This window comes from Hylobates moloch, unplaced genomic scaffold, assembly GCF_009828535.3.
Source record: "Hylobates moloch isolate HMO894 unplaced genomic scaffold, HMol_V3 SCAFFOLD_10, whole genome shotgun sequence".
In the NCBI taxonomy this organism is placed as follows: domain Eukaryota; kingdom Metazoa; phylum Chordata; class Mammalia; order Primates; family Hylobatidae; genus Hylobates; species Hylobates moloch.
In genome coordinates, this window is record NW_026652285.1 from 32,288,998 (window position 1) to 32,316,469 (window position 27,472).

At 49.3% G+C, this 27,472-nt stretch overlaps 2 protein-coding genes across 6 annotated transcripts; one reads left to right on the forward strand and one right to left on the reverse strand.

Annotated features, from left to right (window-relative positions):
• The first annotated feature begins 6,946 nt into the window (after positions 1 to 6,946).
• NPR2 (natriuretic peptide receptor 2) lies at positions 6,947 to 24,440 on the forward strand. 5 transcript variants are annotated; one of them, XM_032164106.2, is made up of 22 exons: positions 6,947 to 8,437; positions 9,260 to 9,465; positions 14,951 to 15,064; positions 15,358 to 15,493; positions 15,726 to 15,820; positions 16,046 to 16,178; positions 16,399 to 16,483; positions 16,959 to 17,079; positions 17,242 to 17,316; positions 17,522 to 17,599; positions 17,831 to 17,935; positions 18,060 to 18,131; positions 20,222 to 20,381; positions 20,541 to 20,696; positions 20,776 to 20,944; positions 21,102 to 21,248; positions 21,733 to 21,856; positions 22,040 to 22,108; positions 23,218 to 23,392; positions 23,464 to 23,562; positions 23,865 to 23,956; positions 24,089 to 24,440. In XM_032164106.2, the coding sequence occupies exons 1-22, from the start codon at positions 7,771 to 7,773 to the stop codon at positions 24,152 to 24,154; spliced, it is 3,144 nt and encodes a 1,047-aa protein (XP_032019997.1). In that variant the 5' UTR covers positions 6,947 to 7,770; the 3' UTR covers positions 24,155 to 24,440. The 5 variants fall into 5 exon arrangements, with proteins under 5 accessions (XP_032019997.1, XP_032019995.1, XP_032019996.1 ...); XM_032164104.2 differs by having other exon boundaries at positions 6,975 to 8,437; positions 15,726 to 16,178; positions 24,089 to 24,422; XM_032164107.2 differs by lacking the exon at positions 17,242 to 17,316 and having other exon boundaries at positions 7,016 to 8,437; positions 24,089 to 24,422.
• An 86-nt stretch (positions 24,441 to 24,526) lies between these two features.
• On the reverse strand, positions 24,527 to 27,416 carry SPAG8 (sperm associated antigen 8). Its single transcript, XM_058445631.1, has 7 exons — positions 26,802 to 27,416; positions 25,892 to 26,699; positions 25,592 to 25,766; positions 25,345 to 25,390; positions 25,147 to 25,261; positions 24,956 to 25,018; positions 24,527 to 24,841 (listed from the first exon to the last, which is right to left on the reverse strand). The coding sequence occupies exons 1-7, from the start codon at positions 26,885 to 26,887 to the stop codon at positions 24,647 to 24,649; spliced, it is 1,488 nt and encodes a 495-aa protein (XP_058301614.1). The 5' UTR covers positions 26,888 to 27,416; the 3' UTR covers positions 24,527 to 24,646.
• Positions 27,417 to 27,472: the final 56 nt, after the last annotated feature.

Genomic DNA, 27,472 nt, shown 5'->3' on the forward strand with positions numbered 1-27,472 from the left:
TTGTCTATTTTTGCTTTGGTTGCCTGTGCCCAGTCCAATGTCATAAAGGGTTTTTCCTGAATTTTTTTCTAATGCTTTCATGGTTTCCAGTCCTTACATTTAAGTCTTTAATCCATTTTGAGTTGACTTTTGTAAGTGGTAAGAGATAGGGGTGTTTATTTATTTATTTAGAGACAGAGTTTTGCTCTTGTCGCCCAGGCTGGAGTGCAATGACACTATTTTGGCTCACTGCAACCTCCGCCTGTTGGGTTCAAGTGATTCTCCTCCTCCCTCAGCCTCTCAAGTAGCTGGGATTACAGGCGCCTGACACCACACCTGGGTAATTTTTGTATTTTTAGTAGAGATGGGGTTTCACCATATTGGCCAGGCTGGTCTCTTGGCCAAGCTGGTCTTGAACTCCTGATCTCTTGATCCACCCGCTTCGGCCTCCCAAAGTGCTGGGATTACAGGTGTGAGCCACCGTGCCCTGCCCTATCTCTATATGTTTTTAAAATAGAAGACAGGGTCTCACTATGTTGCCCAGGCTGAACTTGAACTCCCAGTCTCATCAGATCCTCCTGCCTTAGCCTTCCGCGTAGCTGAAACTATAGGCACACACCACCCCGCTCAGCTGAAAACACCCCATTTCTAATGCTAAGCTTTACTCTTCACAGAATATGGATATGGTGGGGAAAGACAGGAAGCCCCATTCATTTAAGGCACTTTGATTCATCTTCACAAGTTTCCCTAGACCAATAGTTGATTTATATACCCTTTTTCTTGGTGCTCCAAAGGTTTTTACACCCTAGAATAATTCATCATAATAAAATTTGGCTTGGGGGAGGGACATGCCTTTCTGTTGTAAACTGGGAGGGTTGTTGTCAGCACAACTGTTGTGGGCACAGGTCATTCTCAGGCAGATCAGTTTTGGGACTGAGTACATAAGGAAGTTCAGGGTCTGGAGATGGATTCCCTTAAAGCCATCTGCACAAACATAGTCCTTGGAAAGCCTTTTTATGCTACTACTCTTTGAAGGCTGCTGCCCAGAGGTTCCCCGAAGGTGCCTCAGGGGTTCTGTTTGAGAATGAGGTGAAGGCAAGGGGTTTCTGGGCCCACCCCCACTGTTTCATCTGGAGCAGCTGGGCTCTTTTTTTTTTTTTTCTGTTTTACGTGTACATTTTCATTTGAAGGAATGGTTTTGCTGCTAAAAATAACAGTGTGAAAAACATAGCCTCCAAGGGGGACCATTTAAAGATTTTAAGCAGTGATGTGACATAATTAGGTTTTTGTTTCAAAAGGTCACTTTGGCACCTGAACACATCGTGGAGGCTGGACTGGAGGGAAGTGAGACTGGAGAGAACCAGAGAGAACGCAGAGTAAGAACTGGCCACTCTGGGCTCCATCCCAGGGTCAGCATCCACTTTAGATGGAGCCAGGGTTCATGGCTTGCCAGTCTCCACCCAGCTGCTTCTCCCATTCGCATTTCCTGCCTGGCCCATGACCACCTTTGCCTTTGCGACCCCTGCCTTTGACTGTTTTTCGTCTTGGATATCCAGTCAGCCACCAAATCCTGTTGTTTCTTCCCTCAAATTACCTCAGATTTGTTCCTCTCTCCATTACTATCCCACCATCCTAGATTAGACACTTCAGGCTTGGGTTTCCCCAGGAACCTCTTCATGGTTCTTCTTGCTTTCAGCCTGTCTGCCCACCAATCTTACGTCGCCACTGCTTAGCTTCTCTTTGTTCTTCATGACACACTGCAGTACAGTTTTGTCCATTTTTGCTTCAGATTTCTCCTCTTCTTCCCAGTCTTTGGCTTCTGTAGAAAATTCTAAGCAGAGCAGAAGATTAAAATAGTGACTAGTGCATTTCCAGTCTCTAGAAGCGGTGACAACCATGTTTCCTTTGACTCTTTTTATGCCAGATATTTGTAGAGTTAGCAGGACTTAAAAGGCAAGGGGACACCTTTCCCTGTTGCCACTTGCCTCGTGCCACTTTTTCCTCAGTGAAAAATTTTGTGAAGAAGTGGAATTTCAAACTGAGTGGGCAAGAGATTATTTCAGGGAATATTATATTTGAGACTTCATGCTATCGGATGCTCCCAAGGGGTGGTAAATAACTACTGAGGTTGGTAATAATGTTGAAGGGTGGTAATAGGAAAATACGGAAACAATCTATGTACCTAGGAAGATGGGCCAAGTGTGAGAGGGCAGAGAAGACCTGGGGCCTTCCTGGACACTCACAGAGGTGCTGGTCCAGGCCCGGATGGAGCAGACAGGTGAAACATGGTTCACCTGGAGCTTGAATCATCAAGGAAATCAAGGTATGTGGTTGCTTCTCCTGACAATTCTTAAATTCCTCTCTTAGCAGTCTTTGGCTGTCTATGAAACAATTTCCATGGGAAAATGAATTGTTTGGACTGTATTTTCACAAAGCTGATATTTCTGGCCTTTAGAATATGATACCTGTTTGTCTTTTAAAACATATATCTATTCAGGTAAGTTGGAAGCTGAGATCTGATTTGAAAACATTTTGAACTTACAAAGACATGTATGAATTCAAAGTAAAAACCCTTGACCCTTTAAACAATCACAGCAGCTCCCACCCCTGCCCCCATTTTTTTTGAGACAGAGACCTGCTCTTTCCCCCAGGCTGGAGTGCAAAGGTGCGATCTCGGCTCACTGCAACCTCCACCTCCCAGGTTCAAGCGATTCTCCTGCCTCAGCCTCCTGAGTAGCTGGGATTACAGGTGCCTGCCACCACGCCCAGATAATTTTTGTATTTTTAGTAGAGACGGGGTTTTGCCATGTTGGCCAGGCTGATCTTGAACTCCTTACCTCAGGTGATCTGCCTGCCTTGGCCTCCCAAAGTGCTGGGATTACAGGCATGAGCCACTATGCCTGGCCCACAGCAGCCCTTTGAGGCTGTTGAATATCTGTGAGAAGATGAACTGGATCTTAGATCTACAACCATACTGTGCACTGCTGCGTGGCTGAGAGGGAAGTAGGAGTTGGAGGGGAACTGGAGGTTTGACCTGATTTCAGGATTCTGTCTCTCTCTTATGGGGCTAAAATAAAGAATGCAGAATTTGAATAAAGTCTCTATTTGCTTTCTGTATACTTTACTACATTTCTTTTTCTACATTACTTTCTCCTTTTCCTATTGAGATGTGTTGTGAAGTGTATCTTTCCTGCCTTATTTGATCTACCTTTCTATGGCTGTTCTCTGCCCCCTGTTGGCAGGTTCTCTTGGACCTGTCCGTCTGTGTGCAGGGGACAATTGCATGGAGTCAAAGCCCGTTTCTGCTAGTCAGGTCAACAGAGAAGATATTTTGTTTTCTGGAATTCTGTAGGCCTGGGAAGCATGATCTGGTGTAGAACAAACCTGAGGATCCAGATTCAGCTGTACAAATAGGTTTGTTATAAAACGTTTAATGCTGTCAGTTTGGGGCATCAGAGCCTATCATGAAAATTAGCACCAGCCCGAATCCCATGGTGGTTGCAGAGCTCAGCTAGGGTCTTGAGGCACCTTTGGCCTGAGTGTAAACAGGATTAGGATTTCTTTTGAAGAAGGGACAGGGCAGCTTGGAAACCATAGGAGATTCTAGCAGCTGGCCAATTTGATGCTCTGCAGTTTAGTTCTGGATCAGAAATAAAGTGTTTGGGGCCGGGTGTGGTGGCTTACGCCTGTAATCCCAGCACTTTGGGAATCTGAGGCAAGTGGATCACTTGAGGTCAGGAGTTCGAGACCAGCCGGCCAACATGGTGAAACCCTGTCTCTACTAAAAACAAAAATTAGCTGGGCATGGTGGCGGGCGCCTGTAATCCCAGCTATTTGGGAGGCTGAGGCAGGAGAATCACTTGAACCTGGGAGATGGAGGTTGCAGTGAGCCAAGATTGCGCCACTGCATTCCAGCCTAGGTAACAGAGTGAGACTCCATCTCAAATAAAGAAAAAAAAAAAAAAGAAATAAGGTGTTGGCTGACCCTATCCAGAAGAAATTGTAGCTGGTATCTGTCTGTGGATTAGAAGAAGGCCATGACAGTGCTACAAAGAGAAAGTTGGACCCTAGTTGGTTGCTGCTTAGGCCAGTAGAATCTAGATTTCCTAGGTTTTCTATGTATTGCGGCATGGTCACCAAATACAGCCAAAATATTATTGCCCATATCAATGAGAGCAGTGAAAGCTTGGATAGTGGGATATATACATAACCGAAGGTCTCATTTATCTAATATTTTCAGCTTCCCCTCAAACATGAAAAAATAAACACCAAAAGCCTTTCACTGTGTGTTAATAAAAAACCTCATTAGGGGATTTATCTTTTATCTCCCCACTCCTTCCCACTTCCCTTTTGTCTTTTGAAATTTATTTTTAGTTTTTACTTATGTTTTCTTTTTCTTTCTTTTTTTTTTTTTCCTTTGGAGATGGAGTCTTGCTCTGTCGCACAGTGCTGCGATCTCTGCTCACTGCAACCTCCGCCTCCCGGATTCAAGTGGTTCTCCTGTCCCAGCCTCCCAAGTAGCTGGGATTACAGGTGCCCACCACCACGCCCAGCTAATTTTTGTATTTTTAGTAGAGACGAGATTTCACCTTGCTGGCCAGCCTAGTCTCGAACTCCTGACCTCAAACAATCCTCCCACCTTGGCCTCCTAAAGTGCTGGGATTACAGGCGTGAGCCACTGCATCAGACTCCTTCCACTTCCTTTTTTTTTTTTTTTTTTGAGACAGGGTCTTGCTGTCACCCAGGCTGCCTCTATCCTCCGGGCTCAAGCGATCCCCCCACCTCAGCCTCCCAAGTAGCTGGGACCACAGGTTCATGCCACCATATCCGATTGATTTGTTTGGTTTTTAATGGAGATTATAGGCATTACAGGCAAGAGCCACCGTGCTTGGCCCCTTCCTACTTTCTAGTTAAGTGGCCAATTGGGAGGAAGAGGGAAAGGCAAGATGCTTGAATGTTTAATCCCTAACATAATGAAGAATTGCCCTTAATGTTCAGAATAATGACATACGATGCGCTTGTACTTGCTTAGGAGTCTGGGTGACAGTGGTAGTGGTGGCTGATCCTCACTGAGGGCTGCAGGTGTTCCAGAAAGACTCGCCTGGGTTTGGTAGCTATTAGATTGTAAGCACAGCTTTCTACAGTAAGTTCCACGAGTCAGCAAAATATCTGTAAAGAGCCTCTCCTTGGAGACCATGAAACCTGCATTTTAATCTCTCTTTTGCAACTGAAAAGCCATGTGGGATTGGGGGAGAGGAGCAAGTAAGGACACTGAGACTTTCCTCTCTGGGATTTGGTTTTCAATTATCTTTAAATGAGACGGTTAAACAATATATTTCTATGATTCCTCTTAGCCCTGCCATTCTGTAATTCTTTCAGAAATTTTGTCATTTTGGATTTGCTTGTCTCATAAAACAGTGTGTAGTTGCTTAAAAATCAACTATTCTATTTGGTTGACTTGGTCTAAAGCATTTCTCATGTTGTCTCGTCGTTCTTTTGACTGTTCCTTTTTTTTTTTTTTTTTTTGCCTTGGCCAGATAGGACAAAATTCCTTTTCACTACAGTATTGGGATCCTGGAACTAGAGTTACCACCCCTCTGCGTTAAAGAAGGAGCTGTCCTGAGGCTTCCATCTCTACTGGGCTTGAGGCAAGAACATTGTCGGGGCGGCCTGTTCTTGGCCTCTGTGCCCCAGGGATTGCAAATGTATGTTCCTCAAAGGTAAGGGCTGTATCATTCGGCTTTCTTTGTATTCACAGGTACAACTTGTGCTGGGCAGCCCGTGTTCAATAAATATCGTGCCTAAGGGTAAAGTGCCATTGTCCTTAATTTCCCCCAGCAAACCACTAGGTGTCGCCTTCATCTCAGGGAAACCATGCCCGTCCTCGCCCTATACACTCCCACCCGACTCCAGGGCTCCAGGAGCGCTCTTAGCTTGTGATTTCTGGAGAAATAGGTTGAAGTGGGAGAGAAACCGTGGCTCTTAGCGCGGGCAGAGAATGGGCTTATGTGCATGTCCTTTATGACAGTTGGAGAAAAATCCCCAAGGTCCCATAGCAGTTCCTCTCAGCCACCATGAGATCATCCCTCACAAGCTGTTCTTGGGGTCAGATTGGCACTCCAGATATGGGGGCCCTGGGGAGAACTTCCTAAGGGAAGCTGGGAGCAAGGTGGAACCCCAGGAGAGGGTGGATGGGCTTCCACTGCGGGGAGTGTCCCACCGGTCCGTTACAGACTTTGCCCAGGCGCCAGCCTGCGCTGTGCAGGAGACAAAAGAAAATCGAGGCCCTGACTGAGCAGATGGTGTGGAGGAAGCCGGGCGGGCTGCAGTGGGCCTCTGAGGACACGAGGAGGGCAGGGGGCATGGAGACAGCGGGGGGCCGAGGGTTGAGTCCCAAGCAAGAAGGAGCCTCGTGGACTTTCTAAGGACTGGTGGGAAGTGTAGCGCAGGGGCCCCTGGCTGCTGGAGGGGCCCGTCCAGGGAGCGGGCATGGTCCCCGGTGGGGTAAGCGCACTGCTGTCGGGAGGGCGCTATGGTTTGCTAGGTGGGGGGGCTGGTGAGGATACCACACGTTTGGGGATCCTCGACTGCTTCCTGGAGACTGGAGCCACTGAGGGACTCAGGGAGTTCAGAGGGAAGACCCAAGAAGAGCGGGCTAAGCGAAGGGGAGAGGACAAACCCTGGGGTCGCCGGCGTGTGTGAGATGGAAATGGAAGGAGAGGCGGCGGGGGGACCAGGGGCGTGGGGGAGACCGGGGTAGGCCCTGAGAGTGAGGGAGCGCCCGGAAACCCTGCTGGCCGGCGAGACCTTGGTGCGGAGCCCCCAAGTGCTCACCGGGGTGGGTTTGGGACTTGGCGGTCCCGGGCGCTCGGGTGGGGGGTGGGGGAAGGCAGCCGGCGCCGGAGGGTGGGGCCGGGAGGGAGGAGGAGGGGCGGCGGGGGAGGGGCGGGGGCGGGCGGCCTGCCCGGGGGAGTCGCACTCGGCCGCCGGCGCAGCGAGCGGAGACTGGCCGGGCCGAGGCGACCTGACCCGGACGAGCGGCGCGCGCGGGGCCCAGGCGGGGGGCGGGAGGAAGCGCCGGGCAGTGCCGGCCGCCGGGGCCCAGGAGAAGCGGAGCAGAGAGGAGCGGGGACACGGGCGGGGCCGCCGTAGCTCCGGATGGGACCAGCGCCCGGGCCCGTTAGTCCAAGCAGGAGCTTCGGGAGAAGCCTTCACAGGGAGATTTACCCCTGCCTTCCCCTGCCCTCCGGCCCAGGCCTCGCTTTGCTCCCCGCCTGCCCATGATCCCAGTCCTTCCGCGGCGCGGGCACCCTCCCACCTTACCCCCTTGGTCCTATGTGTCGCAGCGCCCTCCTGCCCTCCCGGCCCTTTCAGCTGTGAGGTTCCCCCAGGCCGTTTCTTTGTACCACTCGCCCCCCCCACCCCCACCCCATCCCAGTCCCAGATCCCCTTTTCCTTCTCAGCTTTGGATTCATCAGGCTTCTTCACCTCGCACTGTCCCCATCCCGGCCGCAGGCCCCCTCGGTCCCTCCCTTCCCCTGCCACCCCCCTCTCAGTCCTAAGTCCTTGCCCTAGGCTGGTAGCCCACTCCTTGCCCGCCCCCCGCCTTCCTCCCATCTCCCCCTCCTCTCCCTGGCCCCCAGCACCTTCTGCATCCCAGCCTACCTAGCTTACTCTTCCTTCTCTTCCTGGCCCTCTTCACCAGGCTCCAGGCTGGGGGGTGCTCGCGTCTCCCCTGTAGGCCAGAGCAGCCCCAGGTTCTGGGGGCAGTGGGGCTGCTGCTTTATCCCCATGGCGCTGCCATCACTCCTGCTGTTGGTGGCAGCCCTGGCAGGTGGGGTGCGTCCTCCCGGGGCGCGGAACCTGACGCTGGCGGTGGTGCTGCCAGAACACAACCTGAGCTATGCCTGGGCCTGGCCACGGGTGGGACCCGCTGTGGCACTAGCTGTGGAGGCACTGGGCCGTGCACTGCCCGTGGACCTGCGGTTTGTCAGCTCCGAACTGGAAGGCGCCTGCTCTGAGTACCTGGCACCGCTGAGCGCTGTAGACCTCAAGCTGTACCATGACCCCGACCTGCTGTTAGGTCCCGGTTGCGTGTACCCTGCTGCCTCTGTGGCCCGCTTTGCCTCCCACTGGCGCCTTCCCCTGCTGACTGCGGGTGCTGTGGCCTCTGGTTTTTCGGCTAAGAATGACCATTATCGTACCCTGGTTCGCACTGGCCCCTCTGCTCCCAAGCTGGGTGAGTTTGTGGTGACACTACACGGGCACTTCAATTGGACTGCCCGTGCTGCCTTGCTGTACCTGGATGCTCGCACAGATGACCGGCCTCACTACTTCACCATCGAGGGCGTCTTTGAGGCCCTGCAGGGCAGCAACCTCAGTGTGCAGCACCAGGTGTATGCCCGAGAGCCAGGGGGCCCCGAGCAGGCCACCCACTTCATCCGGGCCAACGGGCGCAGTGAGTGTGGCCCGGGCTATTTTAGGGTCAGGGGAGGAGGGTCGCTGTGTCCCTAAAGCTCAGCACTGGGGAACTGTAGATGGAGATAGGCATTGAGCAGCCGTATGTGGTGGTTGGGATCAAGAAGCACACGTGGACAGAGCACCTGTGAGAGGGCCAAGGCTTCATCATGGGAGCTTGTGAACACCCTAGGCAGACGCAAACAAGGAAGAAGAGAGCATGAGGGGTGAAGCCTTGTATCAAGGTGGAATGTGAAAATGAGGGGATACTAAGTTTTGGGAGCAATGTGTGTGCCCTAGAGTAGTGAATGTGATTGACAGCCACTCTGAAATGTGCCCTGTCTGTGATCAGAGCTACCACCCAGACTGGGCGCCAAGACCTCTTGGTGGTGTAAAAATAATGAGGGCTCCATGAACGGGCTCAAGGCTCAGCAGATTTGGGAAAGACAGGTAAAGCTCATACTGAGAAATCTGTGCTGTCAGTGCCTTTGAGCCCAGGGAAGGGCAGGGAAGAGTCAGGGAGCAGGCGGGTTGGGTGGAGAGCAGCAAGGGAGGCTCTGGGAAAGGGAGGGGCTTGAGAGTGACAGCTCCCTTCCTCTGGGGTCTGGACAGGCTCTGACTTCTGCCAGATGGTCCATATGGCCCCAGGGTACTTATGGTGGACTCCAAGTGGGGCGGGCTGGGGAGCATCTGCTTTGGGCTTGATAGGTTAGGGCACTCTCTTTCTTGCTGAAGAGGGACATCCCAGTGATTCAGAGAAGGGGCTGTGTGGTGGACCTGGATACCTTCTCAGGGTGCTCCTCTGTCATGTACCTGCTCCCAGTTGTGTATATCTGCGGCCCTCTGGAGATGCTGCATGAGATCCTGCTTCAGGCCCAGAGGGAGAATCTGACCAATGGGGATTATGTCTTCTTTTACCTGGATGTCTTTGGGGAGAGTCTCCGTGCAGGCCCCACACGTGCTACAGGCCGGCCCTGGCAGGACAATCGCACCCGGGAACAGGCCCAGGCCCTCAGAGAGGCCTTTCAGGTATCATTTGAGCCAAATCTGAAGGAGGAGGGGGAAGAGGTGCTTCGCTGGAAATTCTCTCTCACAAGACCCCAAAGAAACCCTAGGAACCAGGCAGGAATTGTGAGCCACAGGAGTAAAATGAACAGAGGCCTTCTGAGTCTAGTGTCACCTTTTCTTACTTCTCTACTTTTGTGACTCAGTGTGCTTGCTGCCAAGACTGACTTTGGCTGCCTCCAAAATCCTAAAACACTGACTTTCCTAAGTGCCAGTAGTAGGCTATATTGTGGGGGAGAAAAGTTCAGGGAAAGATCTGATCCTAGCCCTTGGGTGGGCTTCCACCCTTTGTGGAGAGGTGAGGCATCGTTCTGGTACAGTCAGACAAAGTTTGAGAAAGGATAGGATTATGTGTCCTGGAACAGACACTAAGAACTTTAGTGGCTCAGAGGAGGAAGAGTCAGTGTGGGCTGTGTTTAGGGAAGGCTTTTATACAGGAAGTGAGACCCTGTTGTGACTTTAATGATAGATGTCATATTCATAGTCAGAGTGGGAGAGGAGATCCAAACATCCTGAGCAAAGAGAAAAAGATAGGAATGGGCGTGTTTGAGAGACCAAGAAGATACTGACCCGACAAGAGTGAGGGGTTCACTTAAGGGAGATACAGGAAATAAAGTTGCAAAGGTCTAATCAGATTAAGGAGAGCTCTAAGTCTTAAGGCACTAGGACTTGAATTTGGGGTCCTTGACTTTTTTTGTGTGTGTGGAGATAAATATACAGTAGTGACAGAATTCAGGATTAGCAGAGAGGGAGACCTGGGGCAGTGAGACCAACTGTAACAGATTAGAAGAGGGTGAGGTGATATGGCTTGAACTAGTGTGATGATAGCAGGAATGGAAAGAAACACATTTCAGATTTCAGAAAATTTGTGGGGAATGTTGGCATGACTCTGTTCATTTCACTCCTGCTCAAAACTTCCAGTGACTTGTGTTCTAGAGAATAAAATCCTGACTCCTTATTATGACATTTAAGACCCTTTGCAGTCTGTTCTCAAACCACTTTTTCAGTCTTACTTCCTGGTACCCTCATGCTGAGAACTGCAGCCTACCAGGCCTCTGAGTTCCCCCAACCCCGGGGCCTTCCTGCCCCTGTGCCTTTATGTTCTTTTTCCTTTTGTCTAGAATGCTCTTCCTTCCCTCATCCCAAATATCTGCCTCTGAAAAATCATACCCATGAATCTTCCCCTGATTCCCCCGCCACTTTTTTACTAACCGTGCATATAAGTGTTTCCCATGTATTTATCCATATCCCTCCTTTTTTCCAAGAAGGATTGGAGGTGGCTTATGGGATAACCTTAAAGTCCTTTAAACTCTGGGATTATTTGGTTCTAAGTAGCTGTGTATAAGGGCTGGACCTGGGTGGCCATTCTTCTCCAGTGAGTAAGGTTTTATGTGGCTGTGATTATATATTTGGTTGCGACTGACGAGTGTGTGTCTGACTGAGAATGACATAGCTGTTTGCATGCCTGAGAATGAGTCTGTGACTGTCACACTTGAATATGGGCCGTGGCAGGACAGGTTTTGTTTATGCTATAATGTTTTCCTAAAACAATCTTCTCACCTTTGTCTGGGTAATGCTTCCATATTCTTTAAGACTCATACCAGCTATTTTCCCTTCTAGGAAATGATCCCAGAATCCCTAAGTGGGACTGAATTTCCTACTCTTTTGCTTAACTCCATCTACCATATAACTAACCATATTATTCAGTCTGTGTTTGATTTATTTGAAGGCTGACTCATTTCATTAGTATTTACTGAGCACCTCTCATGTCCAGTCACTGTGCTAGGTACTTGTATACAAGGGAGAGCATAACAGACTTTGTTCCTGCCTTTTTGGAGTTTACATTTGGTAGGATGGGCAGGCAATAAATAAGTAAGGAAATAAATACAAATGTAGGGACATATTGTGATGTGTTACTAAAACATAAAGAGGAAAGGAATAGAGTGCTATGAGAAGAGAAGAACAAGGGGATTGTAATTCAGCTGGTGTGGACTTCAGAAGATCTGTGACCCTCTCAGATGGGAGCACTCCATAACCTCCCTGGTTATATCCTTTTTCTTTTTGAGACAGCTCTGTTGCCCAGGTTGGAGTGCAGTGGTGTGATCACAGCTGCTCACTGCAGTCTTGACCTCCCAGGCTGAAGCAATCCTCCCACCTCAGCCTCCCGAGTTGCTGGGACTACAGGCATATGCCTCCATGCCCAGCTAATTTTTTATTTTTTGTAGAGATGGGGTCTTGTCATGTTGCCCAGGCTGGTCTCGAATTCCTGGGCTCAAATGATCTTCTTGCCTTGGCCTCTCGAAGTGCTGGGATTACAGGCACGAGCCACTGTGCCTTGCTGGCTGTATTCTATTTGTGGAAGAAAAGCCTCACTTTCTTCTGTGAGCATTATTGCCCAGCCAAGGGTCCCCAGCATTAAGGGTAGAGAGAGGAGGGATCTAGTCATCCAATAATCAGTTATATCAATTAACTCTCAGTTCTCTCCCTCACTGTGGGCATTATTCAGACAGAGAAATAAAGAGGGAGCCTTTGCTGCAACACAAGAGAAGGGAACTAGGCAGCCAGGAATATGCTGACGGGAAGGTCAAGGCTTTGGGTAGGTGGGGCTGAGGGGTGATGAGGTGCCCCGCCCCCCCACCTTCCAATGCAGAAGCAGGGGAGGGGCTGAGGGAAGTTGGGCAGTTAGCTCCAGCCAAGCAAGGATGAAAGAGCACAGAGCCCTTCTCCCAGAGACACTGGCCCTCTGAGGTCCCAGACCAGGCCAGCCTGGAAAAAGTGGCAATAGAGGAAAGGAGGCCTTGACACAGATGCCCATCATGCTCAAGGAAAGGCCCTAGCTCATGCTGTATCGGTACTGGCTACTGGGGAGAGAGCTCTGAAATCAAGTATGTTGATATGATTTTTCTCTCCCATTTAGCCACTAGCTGCTCCAGGGCAGGGATCATGCTCATCTTCATATTCCATATGTCTAGCATGTAGTAGGTGTTTAACACATATTTGCTGAATTGAATTAGGAGTGTGTTGGGGAGAGGGGGATAGGATGAGGAATTCATCTAGACAGGAGTAGAGCTGGCAAGTAATGTAAACTAGGTGATCAACCAGGATAGGGAAGAAAAGATTGAGTGGAACTAAATAAGCAATGACCAAGCTCTGAGGATCCAGAGGCCCAGGCTGGTCAATGGAGGACTACAGGGTTAGAAACCCAGGCAGAGGTCACAACCTACATGACCAGCATGAGATTGGGTTACACGCAGGGAGCACCAGCGGCAAGAATGGAAGAAAGCACTAAACCAAGGGCTTGGAGATCACTTGTCTCGTTAGGCCACTGTTGACCACCCTCCAGTTGGCCAGGGCAGGTCTCAGTGGGCAGGTCCACAGGTAGAGGCAGGTGCCCCCTGAGGGTGCACATTTCCTAGGTGTGCTCCTGGCACCCACCCACCACTGCACCCATTTGTGGCGGCCTTCACTTGTTTTTTCCACCTAGGGTCCACCGTGAAATGGGACACAATTATCCTCCTTCACCTTCTCTCAAGCCCCTGAGCAAGCACAGAAACTGTTTGAGGTTGGGTTTTTTTTTTGTTTGGTTTTTCATTTTTGTTTTTTGGTACTACAACTACAACTAGTAACTACAGCAAAAACAGTTCTAGCATAGCAGTTTAGGGGGACCATGGGGTCAAAACTATTTAAAAATAATACTAAGATCTTATCTGCTTTGTCACGCTTGTTCTTTTGTGATTGTGTAGTGAAGTTTTCCAGAGGTTACATGGCATGATGATGTCATCACTTGGACAGCTGTGGAAGGTGTGCTTGTGTGTTCTTGCATTTTCAAAATTTATTAGTTTTAATTTCTAAGATGGTCAATATTGATAGATATAGTCCACATAAACTTTATTTGGAGTCCTTAATAATTTTTAAGAGTGTAAAGCGATTGTGAGACCAAAAAAGTTTGATAACTGCTAACCTAGCAAATCAGCCAAGCTTAGTGTTGAGAATTAGTGTTAAAAATGTGTTAAAAACCTACCATCAGCCTTTATTGAAATATAAATTGTGTCGAACCTGATCTTTTCTTGCCATTTTCCTGACTTTTTACATTGCTTGTCAACAATATTCTACTTCTTTATTTTATTCTTGGAACAGGTGCTACTGAATGAACTGTTCCAACCCTTTCCTTAGTTCCCTTCTCTTTTTAAAAAAATTTTACCTGAGACTGGGAGAATATTAGAAGTGTGTAATCAGGCAGCCAAATGCTCTAGTAAGAATAATGATATCTTGAGGCAAGCTGCAGTCTAATATAATGAATGCATATTATAAATCGACTTTATTATTTCCTATCTGTAATGAATTGATACATAATAGGCCATATGTGATGTGTCTGGTGCAGCGTATCTCTATGGTCCACACGTACTTTCTATAACAAGAATAAACAAAACTAGGAGAAATGACCAGATTTTAAATTATCATTTCACAAAGTCATATTTCACAAAATGTATTGAACTGAAGTCTTTCCTTGAAGTTGTGATGCCAGTTTCCTGTTGGAGCAGAGGTTGGTCTCAGTGACTATGTGGCGTGAGGCAGGGCCTGAGGCTGGGAGGTCCAGCAGCCCAGGAAGGGGAAACGTGTGAGACTAATGGGAGCTAAGCAGGCACTTTGGTGAGAGACAGAGATGCTGACTCATGTGCCAGTGAGATGTGTGCATGTCTGAAATCACATGTGTCATTTGCTTACCTGTGAAATGTGTGTAGGCATGTGACTGTGTGTTTGTCCCTGTGACACATCTGTTACTCAGTAAGCAGGACAGTGCTGTTTGTGGTAGGTGTTCCACACGTTAAATGGATGAGCACACAGCTTTTCACAGGTGGAATCACTGTCTCAAAGTATTTCCCTCAGTTGTCATAGGGCCTGAAATCTCTCTAATTCACTGGGCAGAGACACTGTGTTCAAGTGGCTGAAATGAAAATGTCAGTATTTTACTGATGGCATTAACAGTGATTAACACCTCAGAGAGGAGCTGTTGGTGGGTGTTGTCCTTGGTCATGAGCAGATACCCAGAAAGCATGGGACAGAGGAGCTGTGTGAGCTGTGGTGGCCTGGCAGGAACCTGGATGCTGGAAGGGAGCTCTGGAAGATGTTGGGCTGGGCTTTGGGGATGGGGTTGACTATTATTTGCCAGTTTCCACCTTCCCAGAACCAGTCCTATCTACCTTTCAGGAGGAGTGCCACTCCCTCTTCCTAGATGTATGAAACACAACACACACACACACACACACACACACACACACACACACACACACACACGCACAGAGGTTAGTAGCCCTTTCAAAGGCTTCAGACTCACCTGTGTGTATTTTATATCATGTATATTTTACCAAGTTTCCCTGTCCTGCATCTTCTCTTCCCCTAATGCCTTTCTTGAATCCTGTTCACTCTTCCCCATATGCTGCTGGTACAGACTGTATTGGTGATCACGTACCGAGAACCCCCAAATCCTGAGTATCAGGAATTCCAGAATCGTCTGCTGATAAGAGCCCGGGAAGACTTTGGTGTGGAGCTGGGCCCTTCCCTGGTAAGTAGATCTCTCCCTTCCTGAGAGGCAGGTCAGGCTTTGGGGAAGGGCTTCTCTCCCAAACTCAGCATCAAGTCTTGGCTGTGGAGCAAGCCCAACTTTGGGGGGTATCCGCTTCCATCCAGGATTTTTCCTTCTGCGCTAGGGAGTAGTTAGGAATGGATGGCACTTTAGGAATAAGAGGAGGGAAAAAAGCAAACCAGAAGAGAGAATAGGTAGAAGGGAGACCCCAGAGAGTAGGGAAGGGGCCTTCCAGGACATTTGGAGAGTACTGCTGAAGTTGCCACCCCCAGATGAACCTCATCGCTGGCTGCTTCTATGATGGGATCCTGCTATATGCTGAAGTCCTGAATGAGACAATACAGGAAGGAGGCACCCGGGAGGATGGACTTCGAATTGTGGAGAAGATGCAGGGACGAAGATACCACGGTAATGAAGAGGGGTCGATGGGGGTCTGAGGGCTGATGTCAGGAATAGAGTGGGCTGAAGAAGAAACAGATGTCAGGATCACCACAGCTTTAGTGGGGGGTTAGTGAATATGGCAGAGGTGCCCACACCTCAAGATCGGGGAAGGGTAGACTCTGAGGGAGCCGTAGGCATGGGTGAGTGGGAGAGGACCCCAGGGTAGACCTCAAAGTAAGGGCACTCTTTTCTATCTTAGGTGTAACTGGACTGGTTGTCATGGACAAGAACAATGACCGGGAGACTGACTTTGTCCTGTGGGCCATGGGAGACCTGGATTCTGGGGACTTTCAGGTGATGGGGGAGGAGGCAGGGAAGAGAGTGTGGCCCTGCAAAATCCAGCTTTCAAGGGTTCAGTGGGGGCAGAGCCAAAACTACTGGAGGAGGGACTTGTTTTCTCTGCTGGCACTGCATCCTGGCTGGGTGGTAGGTTGGGGAGAAAAGCAGCGAAACAGCTGGGGTCTGGGGAGGAGGCTGGTGGGAGCAGGCCTGTGGGCCCAGCTTTTTGCTTCCTTACAGCCTGCAGCCCACTACTCGGGAGCTGAGAAGCAGATTTGGTGGACAGGACGGCCTATTCCCTGGGTGAAGGGGGCTCCTCCCTCGGACAATCCCCCCTGTGCCTTTGACTTGGACGACCCATCCTGTGATAAAAGTGGGTGTGTGCAGGGACTGGGAGCAGCTTTCCTCCCTTTGCTTTCCATTCGTGGCCTCCACCCTCACTGACCCTCCACTCTTAACTGTGCTTCTGCCTTTACGTCTGCATCCCTCCCTCCTCATTTCTTCCTACTCCCAAGGAATCTGTCTATGCATTCCGTTCTCCATTCTGCCAAGTCCACACACAGTCTTCCTCAGGGTCTCAATTTCCCCTTCAGCTCCACTTTCAACTCTGGCAATTGTGGCTCTGGGCACAGGAATCACCTTCATCATGTTTGGTGTTTCCAGCTTCCTAATTTTCCGGTGAGTTCTGGGTTTCCTGCTGACCTACTCCCTGCCCCCATTGCCACATAGCCTCTGGCTGAAGCCAGGTGGTCCCTATAACGTGGGATAGGGTAGTAGGTTTCTTAATTTGCTGGTTGTCTCTTAGATCCAACAGCGTCTTCCTCTCTAGCCTTTCTCTTTAGTTGTCTTTTAGCCTAGGTGTTTGTTCCACGTTTTGTTGTAGACTGGATATACTAGCTAGTGGTTAAGATCAAAGGTGAATTTTCCATTGGTCTTTTTTTAGGAAAGAACTTTCACTCCAATCTCTGTGTTTGTTAGTGAACATAGGGCATGTGCCAGATATGCCGAGAATGCAGCCTTATCTTCCAGCCCTGTCTCTCAGGTGTAACACTTGCAGCTTCAGGAGCTGCAGGGAAGCTCCTGCAACCCTGATGTTGGCTTGGGGGTGGCAGGATTCGGCTTGCCAGTCAACTGAGGTGTGCAGTCCTTACAGAAAGCTGATGCTGGAGAAGGAGCTGGCTAGCATGTTGTGGCGCATTCGCTGGGAAGAACTGCAGTTTGGCAACTCAGAGCGTTATCACAAAGGTGCAGGCAGTCGCCTCACACTGTCGCTGGTGAGCCCTTGTCTCAGCTGTCCCTCTGCCTCCCTCTGAGTTCCTGTCCCTTCTTACCCTGGATCTCTCCCAGCACATTGGCTTGTAATGATAGCCCCTGCACTACCACCATCATCTAATGTTCCTTTCATCCTTCCGCCTCCATGTTGCCCTTGGCCCCAGCGGGGATCCAGTTACGGCTCGCTCATGACAGCCCATGGGAAATACCAGATCTTTGCCAACACCGGTCACTTCAAGGTGAACAGTAATTTGCTTGTTCTGGTCCCCACCATTTCATCCTGTCTCATCCCCATCTGCCATCTCTGCCCCTAAACCTCTGTCCCTCATACCCTCCTCTCTGTGCCCAGCTGAGCTCCTGGATGCTTCCACTGCTCTCTAGCATTTCCTTACACCCAGAACTTCTGATACTCATTTTCCTTTCCCCTTTCACTCCCACCATCAGGGAAATGTTGTCGCCATCAAACATGTGAATAAGAAGCGCATTGAGCTGACCCGGCAGGTTCTGTTTGAACTCAAACATGTATGTAATGGAGGATGGACTGAGGGTGAGGGGTAAACAGGGATGGGGCAGAGGAGTGGGGAAAACTATGAAATAGTAAAATTGGCTAGATGGGCAAGCGGTTGATTTATAAATGATTTTAAAAATGTAGATACAACTAAGAGAAACATCCTCTTATGTAGTTGTAAGTTTCTGTATCTGATTTTTAACTCTTTCAATTTTCTTATCCTTCCCATTGTTTTTTTCTGCCAGATGAGAGATGTTCAGTTCAACCATCTCACTCGCTTCATTGGCGCCTGCATAGACCCTCCCAACATTTGCATTGTCACTGAATATTGTCCTCGTGGGAGTTTACAGGTGAGGGATAGGTGTAGGAGATTATGGCAGGGGTGGGGAGGATAGACCCAAAGTTATACTGACTCTATGCCAGGTGATAGCTGGTGGGACCAGGACAGACAATCTATTCCATGTCACTTACCAGGATATTCTAGAAAATGACAGCATCAACTTGGACTGGATGTTTCGTTATTCACTCATTAATGACCTTGTTAAGGTGAGTCTTCCCCACTCCTTAAAAGTTCATCCACTTTAAATCACTTCCACTGTTCTTTGATTGTGGTTTTTCTCCTTCCAGTCCTCTGAAAGTCCTGTTCTCTCATCTCCCCTTATTCCCATGGTCGGGTAATAATGGGTAAACAAGGAATCTGGGGCTTATAACTGGGAGAGTGAGTTTTACCTGCCACAAGGAATCCTGTGCCTGTAGAGAGTTTCTGTCTTTCTGTCTTAAATATCTCAGATCTCTTTCCGTCATCTCTTTTACCTCCAGGAACTCATAAAATGAGTCAGGTCTCTGAACTTATTTATCTCCTGTTTTTCCTCTCATTATTTTACTCTCTGACCAATATTTGGCATGTCTGCCCTTTTGTTCAGAAAACTGAAGTTTATAAAAGGAACATTTACTAGTAGAACTAAGAGAAACCAAGGAAGATTGTACTAAAAACCTTTGGTACTCTTGTGTTATACTAGGTTTCAGCTATGTTCAAATGACTCAGAGGCCCACAGATTTGTGGAGCATAAAATAGACTCTTGCATGAGTTGGGCAGATTTTCTGAAATAAGTCTCATAGCCAATGAGCATCCCAGTGGATCACCCCACACTGTATTTGAAGCTAGCTTTGGTTTTCTGCTAAATTCTCATGAAGTTATTTAAAAAGTATTTTTTTGTGTGTGAAAATTTGCTATCAAATGAGAGATAAAAATATTAGTAAAGCCAATATCATGCTCAACTAGAGGTGTGATGATAAATATAAGAAAAACACAACTCTTGAGAGAACAGTGATTTGGTGGAAAAGTGATTTACAACAAAGCCAGAAGCCTAATCCTGTGATTTTTGAAGGCGTCCTTTGCACAGTTTCCACACAAGTAAATTCACAACTTCAGAGATTCCCAAAAGTTTTGTTGATACCAAAGAAATAAAAAGGAAGAGTTCATAGAGATTAGAGTTATGAATTAAGTCCAGAGCTAAACATTTAGACAGAAATGTTTTTTTGTTAGCATATTGAAACTTGTATCCTCTTTCTGTCTCACCTGAACTGATTTGGGTGGCTCCTAGGGTTTCATTTTTGGGGAGCATAATTTAGACTTTTTTTTCCCCCTGAGACAGGGTTTTATTCTGTCATCCAGGCTAGAGCGTAGTGGCTAGATCACTGCTCACTGCAGCTTCGACCTCCTGGGCTCAAGTGATTCTCCCATCTTCGCCTCCTGAGTAGCTGGGACCACAGCATGTGCTGCCGTGCCCAGCTCATTTTTGTATTTTTGGTAGAGATGGGGTTTTGCCATGTTGCCCAGGCTGGTCTTGAACTGCTGGGTTCAAGCAATCTGCCAGCCTTGGCCTCCCAAAGTGCTGGGATTACAGGCATGAGCCACTGAGCCCGGCCTTTAAGACTGTCTTTCAGCTCCTCGGAGGCAAAGGTTTTTCCCCCTCTGGACCCACAGAGCCAGCAGTTTTAGGCTTCTGCACTGGCTTAGCAGATTTTGTCCATTTTCCAGGTTTACGATGTTCTGCATTTTCTCTCTGATCCAGCATTCCCTCTAGTAGATCTTATTCCTCCTCTACCCCGACTTGCCCACCTCCCTCTAGTAGATCTTATTCTTCCTCTACCCGGACTTGCCCACCTATACATGGTTATGCATTAAAGTTTACAACTGGTCTTCCTTGGTATATCCAGCTACTCTTGATACCTGGGTCTCAAGTCATGTCTTCCTAATTAGTTGCCAGGTATCTGAGATCATCATGGGTGTTATATCATTTTGGTCTTCACCCAAGTTCTGTTCTCTTCACTAATCAGAAGATTGACTGCCCTCTCCAGGGTAGTCATGGGTAGCTCCACTTATCCCTCCTTTTAAGCATTTTCCCTGTCCCTGGTGGCTGGGTGCCTGTGTCCTGCTTATGATACCAGGAAGAGATGACTCTTCTGTTCTTCCTGCTTCCTTGGGTGGAAACTGCAAAGGATGCCTTCCAAAATCAGCTTATTATTTTTGTGGACCCAAGATCTGTAGACAGCTAGCCAGTGTCCATCTCATGGAGAGAGGGTATTCTAAGCCAGATATGATCCAGTCCCATGACTTGATCTGTACCCTGCAGGGCATGGCCTTTCTCCACAACAGCATTATTTCATCGCATGGGAGTCTCAAGTCCTCCAACTGTGTGGTGGATAGTCGTTTTGTGCTCAAAATCACAGACTATGGCCTGGCCAGCTTCCGATCAACTGCTGAACCTGATGACAGCCATGCCCTCTATGCCAGTGAGGCCCACCCCCACAACCCACTTTTTATATTGCTCCTCTTTCCACCTAGGGATGGCGGGAGAGGGAGGTGGAGTGACAGTAATACAGGGATGAGTCCAGGTGGGCTTGGGGGTGCCCCATTTTGGGCGACCTGGCCAGCTGGTTTCTTCTTTTCAGAGAAGTTGTGGACTGCCCCAGAACTGCTCAGTGGGAACCCCTTGCCAACCACAGGCATGCAGAAGGCTGACGTCTATAGCTTTGGGATCATCCTGCAGGAGATAGCACTTCGCAGTGGTCCTTTCTACTTGGACGGCCTGGACCTCAGCCCCAAAGGTAAGAGTCAATCCACTACCCACAGCCTCTTCTTCCTGGGAGAACTCTGTTCTTCATCCAAACCTTTGATCACCCTCAGAGATTGTCCAGAAGGTACGAAATGGTCAGCGTCCATATTTCCGGCCAAGCATTGACCGGGCCCAACTGAATGAAGAGCTAGTTTTGCTGATGGAGCGATGTTGGGCTCAGGACCCAGCTGAGCGGCCAGACTTTGGACAGATTAAGGGCTTCATTCGACGCTTTAACAAGTGAGAGGGCATTATGGGGCAGGGGCTTCCCAGGGATAGAAGACTCATTAGTCCTGGTGCGTGAAGTGGGGCAGGTGGGACCAGAGGGTGGGTTGGATAGGAAGTCCTGGGAGTCTTCAGAATCTTAGAGCAAGTGCCATATCCTGCCTCCCCCTAGGGAGGGTGGCACCAGCATATTGGACAACCTCCTGCTACGCATGGAACAGTATGCCAATAACCTGGAGAAGCTGGTGGAGGAACGCACACAGGCCTATCTGGAGGAAAAACGCAAGGCTGAAGCTCTGCTCTACCAAATTCTACCCCAGTGAGACTTTCTCCCCCTTCCTGAATTTTCTTTTGGGATTCTGCTCTGTTGGGCTCTGCCTCATCAGGCGCCTGAGAACTCACCTCCCAATCCTCAGAACCCTGCTGGCCACAGGGAGCCCCCCTGGTTATAGATTATTTGCTGTCATTCTGTCTCCACATCAGCTATGCTGCCTTCTTACTGGCTTCCCATCCCTTCTTCTTAAGACCCTGCTCTACCACGCCCTTGCTTCAGTAAGTGTATGTAAAACAGTCTCAACTTGAGACAGCTCCCATGCACAGGGATTCCCCTCAAAACCCCCTGCCACTTGTGCGCCTTACCTTGCATTAGACTGTAATGTCTTCCCAGCCACTTTTCTCCCTCCCACCTGCAAAGCCCAGCTTTCTTGTTACAGCTCATCTCTGCTGCAGCCACGTACACCTTCCCCCTCTCTTCCGCTCCTACTCTCTTGGAGTTTGGCTCACACGGCACCCTTGCTTCCTAGTTCAGTGGCAGAGCAATTGAAACGGGGAGAGACTGTACAGGCTGAGGCCTTTGACAGTGTTACCATCTACTTCAGTGACATTGTTGGCTTCACAGCATTGTCAGCAGAGAGCACCCCCATGCAGGTGAGAGCCATGGGTGAGAGGTGGCGGGTGGGGTTGGGTGGGTAGGGACCTGGGGAAGCCTCATTGATAATAGGGAAGATGAGTTTGTTCTAGAGTTCTCACATCTTTTGATGGCTCGTGGGTTAAGAATTCTTAGAAAGTTGGGCACAAGTCTCAGGGCCTCTGCTTTTCTATCCCTTTTAGGTAGTGACACTTCTTAATGACCTGTATACCTGCTTTGATGCCATAATTGACAACTTTGATGTCTACAAGGTGAGAGCTGGGACTGCTCTTCAATAGAAGACCCTTTAATAGAGACCCCCTTTGAAACCCAGTCTCCCTGAACCCCACACACCTTACCCACCCCATGATCAGTTTTCCCTCCAGGGTACCCAGCATCCTGGTGCTGGAGTGTACTTTGTAGACAGATGTAGCTCCAGCACTATAATTGTACATTCCAGTCGAATTTCTTGTGAATCCTTTGGCTTCTCTAATCAGAACCATCATGAGATTTAGCTCCTACCTCCCTGGAGTATAAATACAGCTTATCCAACATTTCTCTCCAGTCCTCTCCAGACATGGAAGAATCATATAGGATGTGGGTCCAGACTGATTTAGTGGGATGAGGGAATATACATTTTAAGAAGTAAAACTTTTTGTTGAAGTCATTGAGTTGGATTTATTGTCCTTGGGAGTAAAAATCATCTGGATTTGAATATTGGCTTGTTGCTAACTGTGTGGACTTAGGTAAGTAACAGAATCTCCCTGAGCCTCAGTTGTTTTATCTGTAAGATGGGAATAATAGATTTATCGTATGGAAAGTGCCTAACATTGTTTGGCATGTGGCAGACTACAATTTAGGGATAACTACTTTATCCCTAAATACTTAGTGTGTATTTCCTAAAAACTTCACTGTGTATTTCCTTAAAACAATGGCATTCATTCTCTTACATAGCTTTGGCACAATTACCAAAATCAAATGCCTGCTTTCCTCCTCTCTGATAGTTTGGGCTGTCTGGTCATTTCACTGGGCCTGCTTTACCTCCTCACCAGCCTCTGTCCTCTTGAGTTTAGCCTGTTTTCTTGCTTCCCATTTCCTGATGGCAGAGCCTATTGGTCCATGTCCTGCTGCGGACAGGGTGTTCATTCATTCGGCAAATGTTTACTGAGTATTCACCAGGTGCTGGGTGGAGAAAGAAGACTTAAAGGTTCCCTTGACATCTCTCCCCTAGACTCAGGACCATGACACTTATTTTCTAGTCAATATTCTGGCCTCCAGGATGTCAGGATGATTAATGATGGTGTCCAGCTTGTCTCCCTCTACTCTTTCCCATCCCCATGGATATAAATAGAGGTGACCTTTTAATCCCCCTCTCAATCAGGTGGAGACGATTGGGGATGCTTACATGGTGGTATCTGGCCTCCCAGGCCGAAATGGTCAACGCCATGCACCAGAAATTGCTCGTATGGCCCTAGCATTACTAGATGCAGTTTCTTCCTTCCGCATCCGCCACCGACCCCATGACCAGCTGAGGCTACGCATAGGGGTCCATACTGGTAAGGCTGACTCTCACTCCAGCCCTAGTCTCCACCTTTCCCAGACTCTCCCAACCTGTTTCTTCTCATAGGGCCAGTCTGCGCTGGGGTTGTTGGCCTGAAGATGCCCCGTTATTGTCTTTTTGGAGACACAGTGAACACTGCTTCTCGAATGGAGTCTAATGGTCAAGGTAAGACATTAGCCCTCAACCCCATTGTTGGCCTCAATTTATCTTGCCCTTTTCTTCTTTTCATAATTCCTCCAATCTCTTAATCTGAGAGACCACAGTTCCTTAGTGTCACATCTTTGGGCATATTTTGTTTCTAATAGATATGCATTGGGAGGTTGGACATATTTTGGTTCTAATAGATATGCATTGGGAGCTTCCCAGGGATGGTTGGTTGGGCACAGTGCTATACCATATCACCAATTCTTTGATTGCCTTTTCCTTGATTCCTCTTTCCACCATCCTCCCCATCCCACCCACCCCAGCGCTGAAGATCCATGTCTCCTCTACCACCAAGGATGCCCTAGATGAGCTAGGATGCTTCCAGCTAGAGCTTCGGGGGGATGTGGAAATGAAGGTGATGGCAGGCCATGGGGAGGGGGGCATGGAAAGGGAGGGTGAAAGTGATTATGGGAATCATGGGGAAAGAGAGGGAGACAAAGGGACTAACATTGAGGCATCTGAATCATGTCCACTCTCCCACTTCCAGGGGAAAGGAAAGATGCGAACATACTGGCTCTTAGGAGAGCAGAAAGGACCTCCTGGACTCCTGTAAACCCCCATTCTTCCCAAGTCAGACAGTCTTCTGCTGCTGGTACCTGGGTGGGCAATGGCCACCATGTCTGCACACACCAGAAATGGACATTTTCATATGCAATGGAAAACAGCCACAAAAAAACCTACCTTATATGGAAGTTGTAGCCCTCTGCAGCTCAGCCCTGTACATATACCTGTCCCTCTCTGGCTTGGTCCCCTTCCTCCCTACTTTGTGTAAATATCTGTATCTAAACCAGAATATTTTGGTCAAATATAAAACAATAATAAAAAAAGTTCTGATGTCATAGTGTGGGATAGGGGCAATCCCAAGGAAAGGTTATGGGGTATGCACACAGTGACCCACAGAATCACTAAATTAGCAGTCTCAGGATGAGAGAGAACCCTTTATGTAAAGCCTCTTCAAGTACAGCGAGAATTAACTTCCTCCCGACGTCTCTAGTGCAGACAGAAATAGATTCCATATTCCATACCCCACTTCCCTCCTCACCCCTCAGACAGGAGTCATTCTCCCCCCTCCACCACCCAGCCTTCCTCCAGGACAGGGAAGGGAAGAGATTTCTCCCAATTGGTAGGGATAATTCTCAAGTTCATAGGGCAAAAGTTGCCCCAGAGACAAGGGTACTGGTGTTGAGAAGCTGCAGTTCTTCCGGAATGGTGTGTCCAATGTCCTGATGTTACTGACACCCTGGAGGAGTGCCAGGATGAGGATGGATCCCGCTCTCCCCAAGCCAGAACAAACCAACTCTGCCCTACCTTTCCTGCCCCGCTCTGCCCCCAACACCTAGTCACCCTCACACACCGGTAGCTGTGGTGCCCTCTGCATCCAGAAGGTCTCAGGCTGCTCCTGGCGGTAGTCGTGAGGCTGTGAGGGAGGGTACTGAGTAACTCCTGGCCTTCAGCCCTCTCTCTCAACCTCTGGGCCTGGTACTTGGCCACAGCCTGTCAGAGCCCAGCTGTGCCAGTGGCGGGCGATGGGGGGTGGGTTCTCACCTTTGTTGGGGCAGGAGTCCCTGCTTGTGCCAGCTCCATTTGGTAATCATGGTGTGTCACAGACTCAACCTCGAAGAGCTTCCTTGTGGGTTCCTGTTCTGCCTGCACCTCTTTACTATGTAGCCCGAGGGATGTCAAGGCCATTCTCACCCAATTTTTCTCCTCCCCCTCCTTCTTCCCCTTTACCCAATCCCTTACCAGATCTGATGCTGCAGGAGCATCTCCAGCATGGCTTCACGCTTCCCTGTGAGAGGGCGGGGGGTGGGCAGGGTGGGGTCTGGTTAAGAAGGAGGCCCAGAAGAAACTAACTTGAGAAAAGGAAGAAAAACCTTGGGGTTCCGCCCTTATATCCATTGGACAATCCGCAGCCCCACCAGAAATTCCTTCCTCTTCTTCCCTCTGACTAATGGACTCGTTCTGGCCTACTCTCTCTCACATTTCACACCTCGAAGTGGCCAACAGACGTTTCCTGGTGGCTGGTACGAGTCTTTCTGGGTGGTGCTGGGGGGCATGGGTGACTTTAGTTGCATAGTCAGCAGTCCCCGGTGTCCGTGTCGGAAGAAAAAACTCTCAGAGCCATCCTGCATGCTTGGGACTTGATCCAGGTGGTTGGTGGCTCTCTGTGGATCCCAAGTTGAATGACTATAATATCCCTTCTGGTACCCACCCTCATGTAAACTACTGCCTCCCCCAAAGAAACTGAGGGCAGCCTTCAAGAAAAGGGAGCAGGCCAAAACTTTAATACCTCTTCCTCCCAGTTGTAGAGGAGGCACTGGCCCCGTGGCAATGTTTCATAGTGAACCATAGGCTTCCCTTTAATGTCTGGGGGTTTCCATAGTCCTCGGGCACCCGGTTCTAAGACTTGCAAAAATTCCCAAGGTGGTTGTTTCTGGGGCTCCCAGGGGCAGTGCTGACTCCAGGAGGTATAGTTAGGGACCCCATCTGCCACCAGGTTTCTGAACCCTGGAGGAATACAGGGGCTGAGCTCAGAGTCAGGGCCAGTGTCTGGACCAGGCCCAGAGGCAGGACCAGGATGAGAGCCAGAGCCATGACCAGGACCAGAGCCAGGACTAGGACCAGAGCCAGAGCCAGGGACAGAGCCACAGCCAGGACCAGAGCCAGAACCAGAGCCATGGCCAGCACCTGAGCTGGAGCCAAGAACAGGCCCAGAGCTAGAGCCTGAAACAGGGCCAGGGTTAGAACTATGGTCAGTTGTAGTGCAAGGGTCCTGAGCAATACAGGAAACATAGACGGGCTCAAAGCCAAGACTCCCATGGGCTATATTGTGGGTAAAGCTGGGTCCTGAACAGGGCTCCCCAAGAAGGCTGGGGTCAGAGGACGGCTCCATGAACTCAGAACAGGGCGCTGGGGCCTTTGTAGATAATGCAGCTGCTTTGGCGGTGGTGAAGGCTGCAGTAGCTGCAGCAGCTGATGCAGCCGCTGCAGCTGCTGCGGTTGCAGCTGCCAGGGCCGACCTAGGACTGTCATCTGAAGAAGGAAACGGTTCCGAAGTGGGCCCTAGTCTTTCGGAGCTGGGCTGTATGTCTAAAGATCTGAAAGAAAGCAAACATGACATGGCTGTCAAAAACGCAGCAGAGGATGTCCGCTAACCTTCCTCGTCCCCTTATGCCTGCAGCCAGAGCTGCGGCTCTCACCGCGACCGCGATCCCTCTGTAGACTCCTTGGTCTCCATCTTCAGACTCCAGCTACTGGGTTGCCATAGAGACAGCAAACAACTCATGGAGCCTGCGCAGAAGTACAGCTGGGCGGACTTGAAGGTGAGGGTGGAGGCAAGTCCTCTGCGGGGCGGAAGTCTTCAGCCTGGTGCTGTCAGGAAAGTCCGCTTTCCGGTCCCGGTGGCATTCCGCCTCAGAGGGGGTTTTAGGGTTCCGCTGGCTTAAGACTTCGCCCTCCACGCCCAAACAGTCTTTGCGTGTGGTTTTCTAAGATGATGCTTTATGGGGATATGTCAGAAACAGGCACAGAGCTGTGGCATTAGATTACAGCCTACTTGGTGTTCGCTGAGAGGCAACAGTAGCTTCCCCTTAGTTTCTTAGTTCATTCTGAAAAGTGAGTGGGGTCTTTAACAAATGTTAAGGATGAAAATAAACAAACTAGCTGGAGCAAAATGGTGAGACATGGAATAGTGAAAAGGCAGCCGCTTCTGTTTGAGTGTGATCACTCCTCCTCTAATAAAAGACCCTCATATTGACCACCCTCCTCCTAAGCCCCCTTAGAACCTGGTTTGACCTCTGAAGAAGGGCCAGGATTGGCTTTCAGTTTCTTCCTACTCATTTAGGCTCATTCCTACTGTTACTTTTCCAGA

Bases quoted from the DNA above. Each gene is read 5' to 3' on its own strand.
- SPAG8 (XM_058445631.1), bottom strand. From the start codon at position 26,887: ATGAGTTGTTTGCTGTCTCTATGGCAACCCAGTAGCTGGAGTCTGAAG. The intron at 26,700-26,801 runs GTGAGAGCCGCA...GCTTTCTTTCAG, and splicing joins ACAGAGGGATCGCGGTCGCG to ATCTTTAGACATACAGCCCA. The intron at 25,019-25,146 runs GTGAGAACCCAC...CCTCCCTCACAG, and splicing joins GGACTCCTGCCCCAACAAAG to CCTCACGACTACCGCCAGGA.
- NPR2 (XM_032164104.2), top strand. From the start codon at position 7,771: ATGGCGCTGCCATCACTCCTGCTGTTGGTGGCAGCCCTGGCAGGTGGG. The intron at 16,179-16,398 runs GTGGGTGTGTGC...TTTCCCCTTCAG, and splicing joins CGACCCATCCTGTGATAAAA to CTCCACTTTCAACTCTGGCA. The intron at 21,249-21,732 runs GTGAGACTTTCT...CTTGCTTCCTAG, and splicing joins CTCTACCAAATTCTACCCCA to TTCAGTGGCAGAGCAATTGA.